This window comes from Cydia splendana, chromosome 7, assembly GCF_910591565.1.
Source record: "Cydia splendana chromosome 7, ilCydSple1.2, whole genome shotgun sequence".
In the NCBI taxonomy this organism is placed as follows: domain Eukaryota; kingdom Metazoa; phylum Arthropoda; class Insecta; order Lepidoptera; family Tortricidae; genus Cydia; species Cydia splendana.
In genome coordinates this window covers 15,866,861-15,887,024 of record NC_085966.1, presented here as the reverse complement: position 1 = coordinate 15,887,024, position 20,164 = coordinate 15,866,861, and the positions used below count along the sequence as shown (strand labels likewise).

Genomic DNA, 20,164 nt, shown 5'->3' with positions numbered 1-20,164 from the left:
GAGTCCCGAGACAGGATATAATAAAGTTATCTCAAAAATCACCCTTTAAAGGTGTGAAATGAGGTGTAGGGGGGAATTCAGAATTGACTTCTTGAAGTTAATACTGTTTAAGTTTAGGTTTGAAGTTATGTTTTTTCATCATTTTTAACTAAATCAAAGATGTAGACCATCCCAAATTTCATATAAATCGGTTCTGCGGTTATTGATTTCCCGGACAAATTTCCACGCCACTTTTCACACCTTCAAAAGATGATTTTGGTTATAAGATCTATCCTATGTCCTGTTCCGGGACGCAAACTATTTCTATACCAAATTTCAACGAAATCGGTTCAGCGGTTAAGCGTCAAGAAGAGTTTCAAAAAAACCGGCCAAGTGCGAGTCGGACTCGCGTATTAAGGGTTCCGTACATTAAGTCCGACTCGCGCTTGACTGCACATTTCTAATAGGTTTTCCTGTCATCTATAGGTAAAGAACTATTTTGTGTATTCAGACGGACATACATACAGACGCACGAGTGATCCTATAAGGGTTCCGTTTTTTCCTTTTGAGGTACGGAACCCTAAAAAGATTTATTTTTATTTTGTGGAATGGTGTCAATGTGATATCTTAAATGGATTCAGCACCCCAGATTTATACGAAAACGATACCAAACACGGCCTAATAGCACCTTCACTGATATAGATATATCAAGATAAAATTGAGAGCCCTAAATAAACTTTCAAGAGCGGATATCTCAAAAACTATTCAACATATCGAAAAAATTGACGGAATAAACTTGTAACAAATTAAATTAACTTTCATTTTGTATAAGTGGCCATGTCGCTGAGATGCATAGTTTCCGAGATATAATCGAAAAACGGGAAAATGGGACCTTCAAAGACCCCTCTCTCCCCCCCGCTCAAGGGCTACGGCCGGGGACTTTTGATATGTTCACCTCCTAACTTGTCAAACCGAGTTACGGAGTCAAAAATTGTGTTCCGAGCATTTCCCTCTACAACTTTTGGAGCATTCGTTGCCTGACCTAAGTAGCTTATTGAATTTCTTTAAAAACTTTTCTGTAAAAGGTTGACGGGTGTTGGGTGTTTATATGGTTTCGGTCGATTATTATCATTTGCATTGCCCATGATGACTTACTAGAATTACGAGCACACGAGACACTAATAGTAGTTTGACAAACCTTGGTTTTCAAGAGGTATTTTATATTGACATTTGCTGTCACAAATTTGCTGTCAGATTTAGTCGCAAACCGCACGCAAAGTGCACACAAATGTGTCGACACCTTGTTACGGAAAAGTGTAGACACGGCGACGACACTTTGTTTCGAAACAATTCTAGACACATTGTGTGGACTCTGTTACGACACATCTGACATTTAGTTACCACTTTGTAATTCTGCGACTGGAATGGTTATATGGGTCATAGGTACATATAAACGTTACTCGATAGGAATGTCACTTCTGTTATTATTTATTTGTCATAATCTTACACTACTGTCAAATCGTTGTTGCTCCCGCGATAACGATGTATGTTATATATTTTACACAACCAACGAAATGGCGTTGGCCCTGCCGCCGAGTTTTATCATCAGGCGTAAAGGAATAGTCACTCACACAACTAGAGGGACAACCGACAAAAGAATATTCTGCAAGTTAAATTAGTTGGGAAATAAAATTAAGCGTTTTTTTTTCGCTGAAATAGCAGGCACGATAAGGGCCGTACCTACCTGGCAATATCGAACTGTGAGAATAGTCAAAGTCTCGTTCAGCATTCCAGCGAATATTCTCTGTGCCATTCGCGGCGGCACAGTGTCCCATAAGTCCTTTCGGCTACCTGTAACAGACATAATTTAAAAAAAAATCTGTTGCTCTATCGTAAGCATCAACTGAATTAGCCAGTTACGTACTTATTATGTACGAAATATCATTTAATATTTACCAGTCGCTTTTCGGTGAAGGAAACATCGTGAGGAAACCGGACTAATCCCATAAGCCTAGTTTCCCCTCTGGGTTGGAAGGTCAGATGGCAGTCGCTTTCGTAAAAACTAGTGCCTACCTCAATTCTTGGCATTAGTTGTCAAGCGGACCCCAGGCTCCCATGAGCCGTGGCAAAATGCCGGGATAACGCGAGGAAGAAGAAGAACTGAAATAGGTAGCCAGTTCAGTCACGTGGAGCCTTTACCAACCGTTCATATACAGCCACCAGCCGTGCACGCTCGCCGTGGCGGCGGTGACGGACGCGCGGCCGCCCGCGTCCTGCAGCACGTACAGCGACACCACGCGCGCGTGCAGGTCCAGCACGCGCTCCGCCACCGCTTCAGCCATGTGCGCGTAGCGTTTGTAGCACGCCTGCGATAGAATATAAGTGAAACTAGCCGGCGAGCTACGGAACGCACGGTCTGAGCGTGCACAGTGGACGCCGACGCCACCAGCTACAGGTAAATTTATTTAAATCAAGGTATAACGGTCGCCGTCAAAGCCGAACGAACACGCATGGAGCGTGCGAGTCGTGACTGCGGCGTGAGTCGATTCTCACACCGCGGTTACGACTCGCACACAGCAAAAAATGTATCTACCACTGCAAACAAACAATACCTATAGGTACTATTGTAAACATTCGTCTACTTTTGAATATAAGAAATCGCGTTGTGCTAATGTTTTATTTTTTACTGCGTGTGCCTGCTTGTGCGTGTGTTTTTTCAACCACGTTGTGCTAATGTTTGTTTTTTTTTTTATACTGGATCCTTACGTGCCTATCTTCTTTGTTTTTCAACCTTATCTACAGACTACAATGGAGACTTTTTATGCCACCAATATTTAAATCAAAAGAGTTCTGAGGATGGAAGACGATTACATAACTCAGCTTCACGTGTCTAATTTATTACCTGATGTTGATGCCTCTTACAAACCACATACTTAAAAGCCGCACAAAAATTTGACATTGACGACCGATTTTTTAAACAGATAATTGAAATATGAATTTCAATAGTGGGAATTGTACCATAATATATCCAAAATGTGCAATTGTTTAGTGTGGTGAAGTGAAAATAGCAGCGAGATTGTTCCTCGTTGGTATAAGCAAATGGGCGTAGTCTAGACCTAGATGCTCTAGCTTGTACTACAATCGACCTTGCTACACGGGTTTAAGATGAGTATCGCCTACCTGCAGCATCGCATGTCTCTCCGAACTACCCATGTCCTCAGTATGTTGCAGATAGCAGTAGAGACTGTTTCTCAGAAGTGCCGCAGCACCAAGCGTAGATGTCAGTACCGGAAGATCGGCGTGGTCTAAAGCCTCTTGGGCTAACATGTGAAGGTGCTCTGTAAATAGAATAACATAGTATTAAGTGCTGTTTTTTGTGACCCTCAGAAACTAGTTGGCAACCTGCAGGTTATAAAAAAAATCCTGGTCACGGCACCAAACTACTCCATCTCCACTTCAGAACACATTTAAATTATATGCATTCTGAATGAATTGTTCCCGAATTTGTAGATGCAATGATGACGAGTGTGCAGACATAAAATATGATTTTTACTGTCATAGGTGGTAGATACTAAACCAAGTCACAAAAAGAAGGAGAGGGCAGTTTTATGTCTACATTCACACATGAAGTAACTGTATGATCTCACAAGCAGCAAAATGACCAAACTAAATAATGGTAAGTACCTAATAACAAGTCAGCAGATTTGACAGCAAGTTGCACAAACTTGTCGGGGTCTGATGTCTTAGCGACGCCTCCGTCCGTGCTCTCGTCGCCTTCATCTATAGCCACGAACATGCCGGAGCCTTGTCTGAAATTATAACATTGCCCAATGTTCAATCTTAACATATGCCTTAGATTAAGTATTAGCCTGTGTAAGTTTGTACATTGCATAAATATAAATGTTTCTATTACAAAATGGTAGGATTTGCAATCCTCATTCAACTTATATAGATGCATATATTAGATCCGGAATATAAAATCTAGTAGGATGTTTAATTTTAAAATTGGTTTTGGTACTTTTGGTCTGCCTACTATGTAACTACATATATTAAAGAGAAAAAAGGATGAAAAATCAGAAATAAAATCCGTTCTGCTATTGGATGAGTGCTAGCGTAACTACGAATACAACAGAAAAAACTACTAAGTATATTTAAAACACCTCTCTGACAGTACTTATACCGAATGGTGCCAGTTTTTTCCTTGCAAAAAATTCGGCAAATGATACCCAAATCCAGTCAATCCTGGCCGATTTACTATACTTTATATTCTTGGTAATGTAGCTCACGCACGAATTCCGAGGAAATGAAATGAGACCCCGCTTGACTCTGCGCCAGGTGCCAGGTCATAGTGTCTGAGTAAACTGCCTTGGACTCCATGCGCAAACTGTATGGTAGTTGTTACTGAAAGACGAGTGTATAATACAGACAGAGAGTAAAGTGTTTCATAAGTAAAATAACTCAGTGTCTAAGTAGGAAAACTTTAGATAAAACTAAAAATTAATAAAATAAATACAGTCCTGGCAAGCTATACTTTTTTAAGAATCCTGCAATGAACTTTTCATATTAGGTTCAGTTTTGGTACATTTCTACACCTTAAACCAATGTAATAAGGTGTAATAAACGTACACCTGATAAATAAGCTGCTACATAGAAATACCTACCTACTATAAAACTGCATCTCTTTTCCTTGTCATAAAAACGAGAGAAATGCTACAACTTATCTTATAAATACAGCTAAATACACAATTAATTTGAAAAAATTATAAAGGATATAATTAACCACCTGGAACTAAAGATGAACCGCTCGAGATCACCAAACATCACATAAACACCAAAATAAATGTATTAATAACATGTTTTGTGTAGCACTGCAATTATTTCAGATGATTATTTTATTATGTATGATTTACAAAAACTGACATTCAAAATTGAAGCTTCATGCCATCAGAATAAGGCAAATTGCGACTACATTTTTAAAATTTACTGCCTTTTCCTAGTGACAAAATTGGTTTGCCATATTAAAAGTTTCAGGCGTTTATTAAAATGGCCTTTTGATGTGTCAATAATCTAAATCCCTGCCACTGACTTGATAATCTGGTGGAAGAGATGGAAATATATAGGTTCTTCACTATGTTTAGTTGCCTAGAATCAATGGATTTTAATTGTTTCACTGAGGGCAAGTAACATAATTGCATTATGTTAGTCTAAAATCATTTATCTGCTCATCAAATCACAATGAGTCAGCCAATCAGTCCAATTGTCGGTTTGCTAATTTATCCCATCATGTATCTAGTAGATCAGGCCAGGGCTCTCCAAACTAAAGTCTGCAAGCTCGCCTATTTAGTCGACTAAAGGTGACAAACTCCATATAATATGGCCAGCGAAATGAGACAAATTCCTTACAATCTGGCTTTGCATTAACCGATCCAGATCTGGATGTGGCCCTCGGGCCAAAAAGTTTGGAGTTCCATGCAGTAGACTACGTTAGGTTACAGAACTCTACCTACGGCTGTGGGAGTATGGAAGCTTCATTTTGTTTTTCTTACTTGAAAGCAATGGAGAATTCCTCTTCTAGCCATAGGACAATCTTCACAGAAGCAAAGGAAGCATTTCTTGGAAAGTCAAGCCGACCCCCCACTACTCCTTTGCATACAGATTCTGATAAGACTGTGTGGTTTTTCTGTAATATTATCAAATTAATGATGAATTGATAATGAATTACTAATTATAAAAACCTCTAACAAAGATATTGCTTTATTACTTATACAACCGCTAAGACAATTAGGTATACTTACCATAAAACAAACAGACCAGATTTTATAATTACAATAATCAGCTTCTAAATGGCAAACAACAACAATGGTTTATATTTATTCTCTTATTCAAAACTTACTTTTCTTAATATGAATTTTGATTCAACAAAATACCAATACACCTACAAAATCTTTACAAAATTTTGAAGTAGGTACAGTTTGAGGGGTGAGCGGTCTAATCCCATAAATCAAGTAAATAAGCTTTTGAGATTTGGACTATATGTGATGTGTGTGAAATAGGGTGTGAAGTTCATACATACAGTTTGGCAAAAAAGAGTAGAAATTAAAAAGTTGCAACACTGTAGTGTCGTCCCTTTCAAACCAAGTTATAAAAGAAAACGGGATGACAAGCTGTATGTAAAAATCAAAAATATCTATACCTATCAGATTTGACCACTCAGTCCTCCACTGATAGAGACAGACCAAGCTAACTCTGCATGGCATTTGCAACAAAGTGTGGCAATGTCATCATTAATGTCATATTTCTATGCAAATGTAAGCTTGTGTTCAAGTCGGTGCAAAGTTACCTTGGAGGGATTTTATTTATGTAGATTCTGTCTTTTTTACTAATTTATTTCTGGCTACAAATTACTTTATGTCAAAGGAGTTTCACAATTAAAAACTATGAATATCTTACCTCATAATATTCAATGTCTCTTTGTAAGAGTATAGGTATGCGGTCCATAATATTTCCATCTTCAATAACCTCCATTTTGAACAAAATAAAACAAAACAGTAACAATAAATAACTATACTTAAAAAATAAAACAAAATAATATTTAAGCACTGTGGGCACACTTTTTGAAATCTACACTTTCTACAATTTTGGATATTTCAGTTTGAAGTAGTTGGTGTAATGTTACTCCGTCATGCTTGTATACCCAGTAGCCACCATTTTGAAGAATCAGATCATAGCGCTTAGGTCCAGATACCGGAGAACTCAACCAAATCTGTTTGTTAGGTGACTGACGGTTTATCACATATGTTCCATAGGAATTTCCAAGAGCTACTGTTAAAACACCATCCTGAAAAATAGTAAAATCATGGGCTGATCTAATGATTCATTTAAATTTATTTACAATTTGAAATAAAAACTCTTTGCAGAATTTTCAGTAGATTATGTAACAAAGCTGGCTATTTGAATCAAAAACTCCTGTTAAATCGCCATTAAGTAACAAAAAAAGCTAATAAAAACTAAAATTTTATGGCATCTGTCAAAGTTTTTGTGGTAAAACTACCAGTATCGTAATTATCGTAAAACAAAAAAGGTAACAGAAAGCTAGAACCTCTTTAAAATCATCCTGTGGTCTGTGGTATCACATCAATTTTAAAAAGTAAATATTAAAAAATTTTGCTTACACTGTACATTATATCCGCGCCTTTTAAATGTGTTGCTCCTTCAACGATTTCTTCAAAATAATCACACAAGGACTCTAAAGTTTCAGTGCAGATTTCTTCATAAACAACTGGGTCTACTTCAGCGATTTGGGCACTATCAGTGGAGGCAGGAGAACGTATCGCTATCACAGGAGAACTATAAGTTTTCACTAAAACGTGTTGACGCAGGAGCACCGGAGTTAAGGTATTGATCTGTCGGGTTTGCCGTGCCAGCCAACGGCTGGTACGCAATATATTTCTAAGCATTTTCTAACTTTCAGTGCGGTAACTAAGTTTACAAGGTTATGTTCAATTTGAATGTTTTGACAGAACACCTTGAAGAAAAGTCACTTTGATGGTTTTGGCGTATAAAAGTGTTGCTAGTGATAGTTAAAACTTCCCTAACGTAATATGTTATTAAAGTCATGTTAATTCATGAACATACCTATAAGGTGGACTGAACTGTCACTTTTTTTGCCATACTAAATTAAACTTTATCACCGAGACAGAAAGACGTTCGTACCAGACTAGAGAAAACGGTCCACTTGAGATAGCAAAGGTGGGGCCGCGGTGTCTCACTCGCACATGTTGCCAATGTTAAAAATATACAATTGTGGTAGTATTTATATCAATATATTCAGAGTAAGGTTGATATCTTTTAAGAAATTTTGTAAATAATTATGATGTCAATATTATTAACCAAGCATGTGCACAACAAAAAAAAACATTAATTTTGATATGGTAGACATTGTAGAAACTTTGAATATTAATTGGTATCCCTAACGTGATGACATGTTATCAAAACACGAGAATGCAAAATTTCTTAAAAATGGTGAATAAATGTTGCGTTAAAGTTTGTGGGAGTGAAAGAATTTCTAATTGTGGAATATTGTTTCACAAGGAAGCCACAATTATTACATTTTGCGATAAAAAAAATACAAGACAACATTGTCAAACTCATTAGGGTGACTATGATGTCAGCACGATGAGAATCAGTGTTACACAATTCTTATTACGTAAAGCCTGACAACAGTTTATTTAACCCTGAGATAGTGTCGCTGCAAACAGCTTACGTATGGCAATAATGTGCGTACGTCATGTATAGTCGGGGTAGTGGGCATTGGCTTCATGTTGATACTCGTATAATGTCAAAACATATTGCTTACAGAAAATTCGGTTCTTTCAACTTACCTATTCGTCAAAATCTGATTCTAAATATTCAATATTTATATATTCTTGTTGTGTCGCTTTCAGGACCACCAACCTCGAATAAAACGTTCAGTCTCCAATTCGATTATAGGATTTTTATCGTCGATCTACATAAACCTTAAATGAAATATTAAACTTTAAACCAAACAACTAACCAGTTCAATAAAACCGCACTATAAAATGTCAATACCGGTCATGTCAACAACCAACTTTAAAACATTGCTTATTGGAATGCTATGTAATCCTTCGTCTTTTTAAGCTGTAAGTATTTGATTGCATTCACTACAATTTTTTTCGCATCTTTGGTCATTTTTTTGGCATTTTTGTAATAAAACCGTTTATATTTGAATATATTCGTAGATATTTTCCGTTTGTTTACATCGGTGACATTCGATGACATCCAACGTTCGTTGTCAAAGAGTACTTGTTGCCAGTAAAAGAAATTAGTACCATTGAAAATCCGCAAAATGGCGGGGGTCAAATAAACTGTTGTCAGGCTTTACTTAAAAGTAAGTTTATATATTTATACCTATTTAGGTATGTATTTATTTCGGCATGTTTAAATTGGTGAAATGAGAGCCAATACAGAATAAATAATTGCCAAAATTGAAATCCAAAGTCCTTAAACATTGCAGACACATTTATACATTGTTATTATAATAAAAAAAACACATTGATAATAAAAGAAAAATAGAACTTTATCGTAATTTACTGACTTTTGGGACGATACCAGAAACGTTACTGGGAATTTACCCTCTTTGGAAAATTTACTGGGAACGGCACATCACTAGTTTCTTTACATTTCACGACTCTTCTCTTTTAGCCACCTCCACGCTCGTGCGCGAATCGCGGCGCGAAGCCGCGAACGCGAGTGTGGATCCGATTTCGCTGTTTGCGAAAATCGATTCCACACTCGCGTTCGCGGCTTCGCGCCGCGATTCACGCGTATAGTCTGGAGGGGGCTTTTCGCACAGATGGCCTACCACCGTGAACACTGAAGTTCGCAAATTACGGGCATCTTTCTCTTTTACTCCTATAAAGGAGTAATTACAGTGACAGAGAAAGATGCTCGCAATTTGCAAACTTCGGTGTCTATTCTCTAGTGACAAGCGTCCTAGTTAAAAATTATAGCAAACGGGCGCAGCGGACCCACGCGACCCTGAGGCAGTGGCGGATTTGCCCTAAGCCCGAGTAGGCCCGGGCCTAGGGCGGCCAGATATTTTGGGCGGCAGTCTATATGATGGGTGCTGAGAAAGGGGCGGCTAGTGCTTGCTATGTAGGGCCTGGGGCCTAAGGGTGCAAAGACTGTAATTCCCCCACTTGACTGTCCTGTCCTGAGAGCCTACCCCGAACCACTTTCGACATGTTGCCTCTTTGTCGCACTTGTAAATTCGTACGTAAGTGTGACAGAGAGGTAACACGTCGAACATGGTTCGTGGTAGACCCTCTGGTTCTGTCAGCATATCTGTCTCTCTATCTCTCTCACTCATACCTGTGTTCTTGACAGACGTTACGGCGGACCACCTTCCTGACGATCGACCATGTTCGTGGTCCAGTACCTACGCCTATAGTAACAGCTTTTCTTCTTCTTCAGTCGGTCCCTCAATACTGAGGATCGTGACATCATATACTTCTGTTGAAGACCAGGTTCCTCCGTAGGGTTCTGTTCCCCGCCAAGCGCATGGCCTCGTGCAGTTTTAATTGCATAGGTGCCGTAATTTGAGCACACCATTTAGAACAGCTTTTAGAACAACTAAATTAAGTACCTAAGGTTGTGTGAAGCGTTTTACAGAAGAGAAAAAAAACTATATCCATCCCTTTTCAGGCCATAATACTAGTACAGCGAAAAGACAGTATGATTCTTTATAACTAATATAACTATGCACGAATAAGAAAAGATCCTGGCCAAACTATATATTCAATGTTATCCTAATATCCCACATACATATGACGTATGGTCACCCTAATTAGAAAGAGTTGCAACGGCCCACCTTGACTTCTCATGTGGACACACTTTTTGGCCGATGTACTCCATCCAGTTTACTCTCTAGGTCCGTGTGGTAATTAAAACGCCAGAGACGCGCATATTCGAGGGACAGAGAGGCCGATAACGTTTTACAATTTTGCTGGTAAGGCCTCCGCGTGCTTTTACCCTGTTGTTTGTTTTGTCGGTATAGTTTGCCTTTTAACATTTAAGCTTTATGAGAAAATAAGAATTAAACTAGGTACATATTTTTTACTAGCATAAGAATTTTATGTATTGAGAAAACCTTATTGCTTATGTTACATTATGCGTGAACTTAAAAGTAATTATAATTTAACGAACAATTTTTATAATTACTTATGACTCTTTATAACCCCCTCCTCATTCAACTGTGCTGTGTACTGTAGTAGATGTATGTCATAGCTCATTAATATGACGTCAATTTACTATTTATTTACTATAATTGGTGTACCTCAGTCACAGAAAATTAAACACGACCATCGACCAATGTTTTCGAAATGTTATTGCAAGAACTTCAAACTTCAACACTTATTCAGCAAATAGGCCACAAGGGCACTTTTACAAGTCAACATTGAATTTACATACAAGCAAAAATAATAATAGGTAATACATTTTTTTACTGACCGACCATGAGCGAAGGTCTCGGTGTCAGTATGGGCAAAAGTGTTTGTTGTCTGGATGTTCTCCTCCGCAAGCCGCATTTTTTAACCGATTCTCGTGAAATCGTGTGAGCAGGATCAGTAGTTAGATATATTTTTTCTGTCCTTTTGTTTTTAGGAAATTTTCCTAATAGGTGAAAATTGGCCTAAAGGACTTAAGGGCCAGAAGGGTCTTTGTAATGGAACTATTGGGAGTTCGCTGTGATATAATGATTCAACGAAGTTTTTTTTATTTTTACATTTTTAAAGCTTCCGTCACGCCATCCAGTAGAAAAAGGCGGTGTAGGGCTGTTGGGATGACCACCTCTCTCCCTCTCTCTTTAGCCTTTTTCTACCCTTCGGGTGTAGGCCTCCTTCATTTTACGCCATTCGTCACGGTCCTGTGCAACCTGGAGCCACTTCTTCCCCGCAGTCCTTTTGATGTCGTCGCCCCAACGCATCTTGGGCCTACTTTGAGGTCGCTCTTCCCCCCATGGTCGCCACTCGAGTAGTCGTTTACTCCACGAATCAGTCTTTCGTGCTATATGACCAGCCCATTCCCACTTCAAATTTGCTACGCGTTTTACAACATCCGCGACCTTGCTCTGTTGTCTCAGCCACTCATTCGTTTTACGGTCTCTCAATGTGACCCCCACCAGTTTTCTCTCTAGCGCCCGCTGGACATCGTTCAGTTTATGTAATATGTCTTTGGTGAAAACCCAGGTTTCAGCTCCATAAGTGAGGACAGGCAGGATACATTGGTCAAATATGCGTGCTTTTTGTTCGGCCTTAAGGTTCATTTTGAAGGCAAACTCGAGATTGGAATAGGTTGCCCAGGCTAGTCGTACGCATCTGTTGATTTCATTGGTTTGGTTCTTCTTACCAGTCACTATCTCTTGTCCCAAATACACGTATTTATCGACAGTTTCGATGGCGGTATGGTTAACTGCGATACTCGCCTTGACATCTGTATTGGTCATAACTTTTGTCTTGTCTAGATTCATTTCCAGGCCACACCGTATGGAAGCGTCGCTGAGTTCTTGGATCATGCTCTGGAGCTCAGTGGGGTTGCTTGCCAACAAAACAATATCGTCAGCGAACCGCAGATTATTTAAGCGACTACCCCATATATTCAATCAACGATTTTCCCAGTTTAGGCTTTTTAAGATGTCCTCTAGCACCAGAGTAAACAATTTTGGTGAAAGCGTATCACCTTGTCGTACGCCTTTTTCAATTCGAACTGGCTCTGTCAGCGGGGGTAGTTTCACTTTTAAGGTGGCTCTCTTGTACATATTTTCTATTAGAGCAGTATATCGGTGATCTATACGTGCATTTTGTAGTGATTCAATGACCGACCATGTTTCAACACTGTCGAATGCTTTTTTGTAGTCTATAAATGCTAACCACAGACGCATTTGATATTCAGCCGTCTTTTCTATAACCATAACCATGGGATGTACATAATTATTGTAATTAATGTACTTATATTTTTTTCATTACTGTTGTGTATTCTAATTTTTAAGAATTTACGCCGAAGCCAAGGCCAAGGAAATTTAATATAAAATAAAATGCCATTCTTAGACGTCGTATTTTATATAGACGGGCTATTCGCGTGCGCCCGTGAGGGACAGAACATACGCAATGGACGAAATTAAAAACACGTTTTAAGATTTATGACAACATACCAAACATAACCCACGTAATTTGGTCGGGTTATTTGTTACCCACCATAAACCATACTAAATTGACGGTGGGGAATAAAAAAATGTGATACTGTGGATGTGGCAAGGACAAACGATAATAAAGATTTGTCTGCTACTCCTACTGAAAGATAAATAAGACTATCTCATTCGATCATTTTACCCTACCGCTCATGACTGATCCAGTTAAATATTAAATTAATGTTAAATGTGTTATCGTTTATTTTGCTGTAGTTATTGTAACATCTTTTACTACACGACAAGTGACGACAACAACAAACTTCGAAAAGTGTTGTAGTGTAGGTATTTCATTTTAACCTTTTAACGTGGAATATTTCATACTGTGGCAACATTTAATGCTTATCTATAGCGCTATCTATAGGAGATAACACACAACTTTTTATGCATGTAGGTACAGTAAGTGTCAGCAGATGGCGCTATAAGCCACAACTGAAAGTACGCGCAATTAATAAAACCAATATAATAATAATATTATGTCCTATGTAAAAAGCTTATGTTATGCTTTAGTCGTGGTACTTACTGTAAAAATGATTGCTTATTTAAAGCAATCTTATTATTTATAATACATAATTATAATACATACAAAATTAATTAAGTATCTTAATTATCTAATCTACGGGCTAACTTTTGTAGATGTAAGTATGTAATATTAACCAAGTCAATAGGCACAATCAGGGCACAATGGGTACCTAATAGTTAGTTAGTTGACTTAGTTGTTTCAGAAGGCTTCTCGTGCTAATAATATTGATAAGTATACCAATAAACGAAAGATTTCAAAAATGAAACACTATGCGTAGCGAGTGGTTTGAAAAATGGAATCTTGGGCGTTGCGTTGGTTTTAAGGCACGAGGGTTGGATATACTTTGCTCCCAAGTGAAACACAATATTCTTCAAAAAGCCGCATCGCGGGAAATGTTAGAAATTAAATCCAAATTTACGTTGTTAAATATTTATCATTCAAAAGTACCTATCACATAAAAGTAAATTTGTACCAGCCAACATGCGGATACAACTCAAAATTCACATCCAATTAAGTACCTACCTACTTTGCCACTCTTGTGGATAAAATGCAACTTTTCGTCAGTTTTTGAAGAATGAAGTGAGCCTTAACGAGCTGGTGCGGTGAAAAAGGATTTGAATAATAAAAAAGCATTTTTGGTATATTCCTATTAATTGGCGTTATAGGCCAAGAAAGGTACGCTCGGCTAGTATGGCGGAATGGAAATAATTAGTAATAGCTGAAATTTTCGGTGTATGGGACAGATAATAAATCTAGTGATTACGTCGACACATAATCCAAATAAATATATTACATTTAGGTATTTAAAAAAAAATGTAAAAATATAAAAAATCACAGAAAGTTTGTAAAAAATATTAATAACATTTTTTAAATTTATACTCATAGAGAAATATTTGCTTTATGACATTAAGCATGAATCACACAAAAAATAATTCTGTATCCTACATTTAAAGTAAGTAACCTACGGTTATTATTAAATTCAGTATATTTCCGTCCTCAAAAATGGTAATAGGCTATTTTTTCTCTCATTATTTCCAAATTACAATAAGTACAAGCGTTGCAATTTAATCGTACACTAAATAATACCGTATGGGAGGTTTTATGGGGTTGTGCATTAATTGCCTGGTTAAAAATGGTAATAGATCAATATCATATGGGATTTTTATTATGAGTTCTCCTTCATCGAATACTGTAAAAATCGGCTTGAAATATGATTCGTAACACAAAAAACCATCAAAAACGTTATCGTTGCTTTAAAGTTGCCGCGCACGAGCCAGCGAGCTAACGCGATTGGTCGTTGCATGGAGCGGGGCGACGGAACGATGAAACTTCCATCGCCCCGAGCGCGAATATTTAAAAAAGTATTTAGTATATTTACTATTTACTCGGTCAAAACATATGTACCAGTGAACGTAAAAAATATGGGAGACTAGATTCGAACTAATTATCAGCTTTAATCTGGGCAAGAGTGCTGTAAATAAGAAAGTAAATTTTACGTAATTGCAGGCTTTCCGTCTTTGCGTGCGCGTTAAATTTAATACAATAATAGGCCAATTATATAGGGCTATTATACTGACACACACCCAATTTGATAGCAGAAAAAGACGCGAAATTAAAATTTTCTTAGGGAAATCAAATCTTCGCGCCTATAAGTTTAAACTTTAGGTTTCAATAGCAGTCATTTAAGTACCACCCCTCACCACTAAAATGTAATTATCAAAAACGACAGTTGCTAATGTTCCCCAAAGTAAGCATTTCTAGTTAATGCTGCAATACAGTGGTACCGGGCACCTTGCGACGCAAGGCCGAGCAGGAATCGCAAACCTTAAAATATTTGCAATAATTAATTGAGTTAGGATTTTGTTAGTACTCTTTAATTGAATAGCAAAAAATATAAGTTATGCATTAGAAATACCGTTTTTATTCGATTTTTAATTAAGTAATTATTGTTAAACTTATTTTTATCGTGTGGTGTCGGTTAAAATTTCACTAGTAACATCATTTGGCGACTAGGGCAATAAAAGTCGACACCACAACCAACAAATTAACAAACAACAATAACCAACAAATTAACAAACAACAAAAATTTGCAGTAATATTCCAAAACTCGACTGAACGCAAGCGCACCGAACCGTGTCGCTCCCCTGACGCGACTCAGTGTCATAAAACGTAAGGCCGTGGTATTAACGACAGCGGATAGCTGAGCGGCGAGCGGTGACTGCAGGCGGCAATAAGGTGTTCAGTTAATGTTTTTATAATTTGAAATGACTTCGTTTCCATGTAGAAATAACCAAACAGACTTTAGAAGCATTTAATATTTTATTTGTGGCCGTATAAATTATGTTTTATTGGTAAATTAACTACAATTATTCATATTTGTGGATAAAACAATATACATACTATAATTAATACTAAATTAACATTAAATAAATACATTATTTATGACATAAAAATACATTGCACGTATTTAACTACTTAGCACTGTTTAATTACGATACTTGCAAGCAAGTAGTAAAGTATATGGCTCCATCCTATCCTGTACCACGATATACAAGCGATAACATTTTTGCGACAGTTTTGTATAGATAATGGATTTGTCGCTAGAAAATTACGATATCGAGATAAAAGTCAGGTCTCTGAGCGCTATTGAAACCTAACGCTATACATGTTTTAAATTTGCCGCGCTTTTTCTAGTCAAGCTGAATGTGTTTCACTATAGAATAGTAATGGAATTGGTTCAGATTTAACGTTTAATGCATATAAATAACATAATTAGTAAATAACATAATTTTGGACTAAGTACATTATACATACCTACATGACATCAGGCTATGGTTTGGCGCACCGTGACCCTGAACGGCGCGGTAATGTGTTACGGCTGTTAAGTGAAGTCCAGACGGGATGATCAAATCGACCGATTTGATCAGAAATGAAATTGGGGTCAATCTCCAAATTAAGCAACAATTAAACAACTGTACCGATATTTGGAACCTCAGAATAATATACCCGGCCGGATACCGGATAGTAACTTTGCTTGATTTCAGAGTAAACAAATTGGATTTAAGAAACAGTCACGGTCATATTGTACATTACTCGTTTATTATTTCAAAACAATTTAAACATCCACTCACTTGCACGCGTAGGTACCTACTCATTTCGAACATAGAAATGAGTCCGCGCCAATGTTCACCACGAAACAGGTTAAAACCTGCACAATGCGCACCTAAAAACCGAAATGTAGGTATTGTTAAATTTAGTTTGTAGTTAATTAGTTTTTTGGTGTAAGTGTATGAACCAAGGTCTGAAATAAATGATTTTTTATTTTTTTTATTGTTCCGCCGGCCGAAGATTCGGCGGCCGGATACCGAATATTTGGCCGACGGTCGGGCCGAATATCCGGTATCCGACCAAACAACTATCCATTGCATTTCTAATTGAGAGTGGCAACACTATCGTAGGTCGTATTGCCCTTTTCTAGCATATACGTCCCTCGCTCCTACACTCCCACCACACAGGCAGGTTGCTTTGTCAGTTATACAAGGCAAATTTTCAAGTCATTGGCATGCTGTTTTTCCATCTGGAAGGTCGTGAAGCTAAACTGCTGGTGAGTTTTTGAATTTGTACCTCAGTTTAGCTGACTATATTGAAATAGTTATTTATTTTACAAGGGGGCAAAGTTGTTGTTTAACCGCTCGTGCTAATATTGATACTTGAGCAAGTAAAACATTCGAAACATGGAATCTTGAGCGTTGCGAGGGTTTCAAAGCACGAGGGTTAAACAAAATTTGCCCCAAGTGAAACACAAAATGTTTCACCACACCAACCCGAAGCAAATATTAAATGTATGTGTGTTTGTATATCATACAAAATCAAATACAAATGAATTTTATTAAATATTTATGATTTAAAAGTCAATTCTACCAGCAAACATAAGAAAACAACTCAAAATTTGCATTTGATTCCTTTGCCTCACTTGTGAATAAAATGAAACTTTGCTCTCAGTTTTTGAAGTGCAAAGTAAGCCTTTCCGAGCTGGTGTGAAATAAATAATTAAATTTTTCACGCCACTGTTCGGAAATGTGGCAATAGATGGTCTAAAACCAAGCTGGAAAGTAGGCAATAGCTGTAGCACCTGAACCACCACTACTACAATGTTTCATTATTATCATCATCTGTCATTGGTGACAGTTCGCTACAGCAATGGGTATAATTTAAAACATAAAAATCAATAAAAGGTCTTTTTTGGCGCAACTTTTTCCTTCAAAAATAAATTTAGGTTATTTATAGGACCAATTTCTTGTTTAAAAAAAAAAACGAAATGTCAAACTATTCATTCATTCAGTCAGTTCATTCGATTCACGCTTAAGGCGTTTTTTACTTTTGTAGCTGTTTGTGTTTTTTTTAGCAAAAACGCTTCTAAGTTTAGAGTCCGTTTGAAGCAAACAACATAAAAACGCCTCTTAAATGTGATAAAAAAGAAAAAAGGCGGGATCGGAAAATTCTCACTGAATTGGATAGTACTATAAAATATAAGAAACACGTATCTACGCTCGCTATAAAAATGAGTTCTTCTAGTGAAGAAAATGATATTCTTACGCTGACGCCTACCGAAATTCAAGAGACAGCACAGGCAGTGGCTAGTAATTTGCTACCAGAGAAATCGCGGGCTAGTACTTATAGTTATCCAAATGTTTCCTTATTTCCTCGCAGTAGTCGTGAAAAGCACTATGTAATGCCTCGGCCGGAAACGCTAAAGATGGAGTCGTATTATTCGAGGGCCTCCACCAACGTGTCGGCCCTCAAACTCACTCGTCCATCTTTTAGCGGTTTTCCGTCCTCTCCTACAATGTACTATAGTTATCCGTTAAATTATCTAGCAAATAAAAACGATCCGGAATAGTGATGTGAAAGTGCAAGAGGATATTAGAAAGAGAGATGCCTAAGAGTAGCATACCATAATGAATACATGTGTCTTAGCTGTATATTGTATTGTTATAAATAATGTTAAAAATGCTTTATGTTGTTAATGTGTTCCAAATTGTGCTGCTTTGGCATTAGCTGTAAGGTGCAATTTGTTATTTGAATTAATAAATAAATACAATAAATGTTAATTTTACAAAATGTACCTATCAAATTGTATACTTTATTAAATATCTCTCTCCTCACAGGTGTTACAATAAAGGGTGTACGTACTACATTATTAATTAAACACTCATAATATAATTATATTACATACACATAATAAGTATATCATAGGATATGTATAATCACATTGGTTTGGCGTCTTCCCACCACCAGGCGATAACAAACATGTTTCAATATTATTCTTAGGTTCCGAATATCGGTACAGCTGTTTAATGACAGCATTTACACAAAAATAAAACGCTAATTAAATAACTTATCATATTCGGAACTACAGATGCAACGGATAGTTGTTTGGCCGCATACAGGATACGGGAGGTACGGCCTGACCATAGGCCGAATATTCAGTATTCAGCCGCCGAATATTCGGCCGGCGGAAATATTCAGGTTTTTCAGGTGCGCATTGTGGAAGTTTTGGCCTGTTTCGTAATGAACTTTCGCGCGGTCTATCACTAGGTACGAAATTAGTGCGCGAGCTAGTGAATGGAACGTTTAAATTGTTTTAAAATAATAATCGAGTACGATTATATTCCGATATCAAGCATAGTTATTTAGTACCCTTATTTTAGTATCCGGTATCCGTCCGGATATTAAAATAAGGGCGAGATAGGATACCGGATAGTAACCGAATATCCGGTGCATCTCTATTCGGAACCTAAATTTTTAATCCTGCATGGTGCAAATATGTATAATATTGAGACAATGACTTGAAAATTTGTCTTGTATAACTGACAAAGCAACCTGCCTGTGTGGTAGGAGTGTGGGGTAGAGAGGGAGGTATATGCGATGTCCAGACCCCCCCCCCCCAATTTGAAATGACTTAAATTTATGAATAGCCCCCTACGACAGTGTTGCCACTCTCAATATTATTTATTCTTAGGTTCCGAATATGGTAAGTTATTTAATTAGCGTTTTATTTTTGTGTAAAACGCTGTCATTTTAAAGCTGTACTTTTCGCCTTATTGCAAAGGAGTAAGGTGCAAAAGTGTAAACATATATTTCACGTCGACTCTTATTATACTATGTTATACTTATTATGGAACATACTATGTTATACTTATTATGGAACGTAAACTATGAATTGAAAGAGCACGAAATAGTCAATATAATACGTTTGTTGAAAAAAAAAGTCCACAGACGCTTAGGCGCGAAGGGTTATTGTCTCATAGAAAATTTGAATTTCGCGCCTTTTTCTACTGACAAAGTTGTTGGATAGACGTTAATATCAAATTAAAGAGTGGGCCTACACACTTCGCTGTGACAGAATGTGAAAGTGTCACCAAAACTGTCAAATGACTACGATAATAAGTATTCCTTTTATAATGCCACTCCACACTATGCCATTCTGAAATTAAATAAGAACGATAGATAGTCATGCGCAATTTTTATTTTTGTAGTGGGTCATAATTGACGTATATAATTACGAATATAATTTGAACATCAACCAATAATATTGGAAATGATATCAGTTATTTTTAATCAGCTATCATTCACGCGCGCGTTCATTTTGCTCAGACTTGGCCGCACAAATATTTGGTGCGAGCGAGACGCCCGCGCACGTTCGAATTGGCCTGTCACTTGTAGTAACTTGTAGGTAAGTACATACTTACCTACATACTATCCACGCGTCCTTGGCACGAACTCCCGCCACCGCCCGCATTGAAACTGTCCCCGCGCGCCGCAAGGAAATGTAATCCTTAGCATTAGCGCAAAGAGTTCAAATTTGGTAGTTTCATTTAGCGAATTTGATAAAATGCACA

General features: G+C 37.4%; 2 protein-coding genes across 2 annotated transcripts in view; both read right to left on the bottom strand.

Annotated features, from left to right (window-relative positions):
• Positions 1 to 6,564, bottom strand: part of LOC134792234 (uncharacterized) — a 29,559-nt gene extending 22,995 nt beyond the window's left edge. Inside the window, exons 1-6 of the mRNA XM_063763497.1 lie at positions 6,430 to 6,564; positions 5,526 to 5,659; positions 3,664 to 3,788; positions 3,160 to 3,317; positions 2,183 to 2,345; positions 1,724 to 1,830 (exon numbers count right to left, since the gene is read on the bottom strand). Coding sequence (XP_063619567.1) covers positions 1,724 to 1,830; positions 2,183 to 2,345; positions 3,160 to 3,317; positions 3,664 to 3,788; positions 5,526 to 5,659; positions 6,430 to 6,504 — 762 coding nt within the window. The 5' untranslated portion in view covers positions 6,505 to 6,564. The remainder of the gene's footprint in view (positions 1 to 1,723; positions 1,831 to 2,182; positions 2,346 to 3,159; positions 3,318 to 3,663; positions 3,789 to 5,525; positions 5,660 to 6,429) is intronic.
• LOC134792235 (frataxin homolog, mitochondrial) lies at positions 6,529 to 7,515 on the bottom strand. The gene is made up of 2 exons (XM_063763498.1): positions 7,152 to 7,515; positions 6,529 to 6,817 (listed from the first exon to the last, which is right to left on the bottom strand). Exons 1-2 carry the CDS (start codon positions 7,434 to 7,436, stop codon positions 6,572 to 6,574), a joined length of 531 nt encoding a protein of 176 aa, XP_063619568.1. The 5' UTR covers positions 7,437 to 7,515; the 3' UTR covers positions 6,529 to 6,571.
• Between the last annotated feature and the right edge of the window lie 12,649 nt (positions 7,516 to 20,164).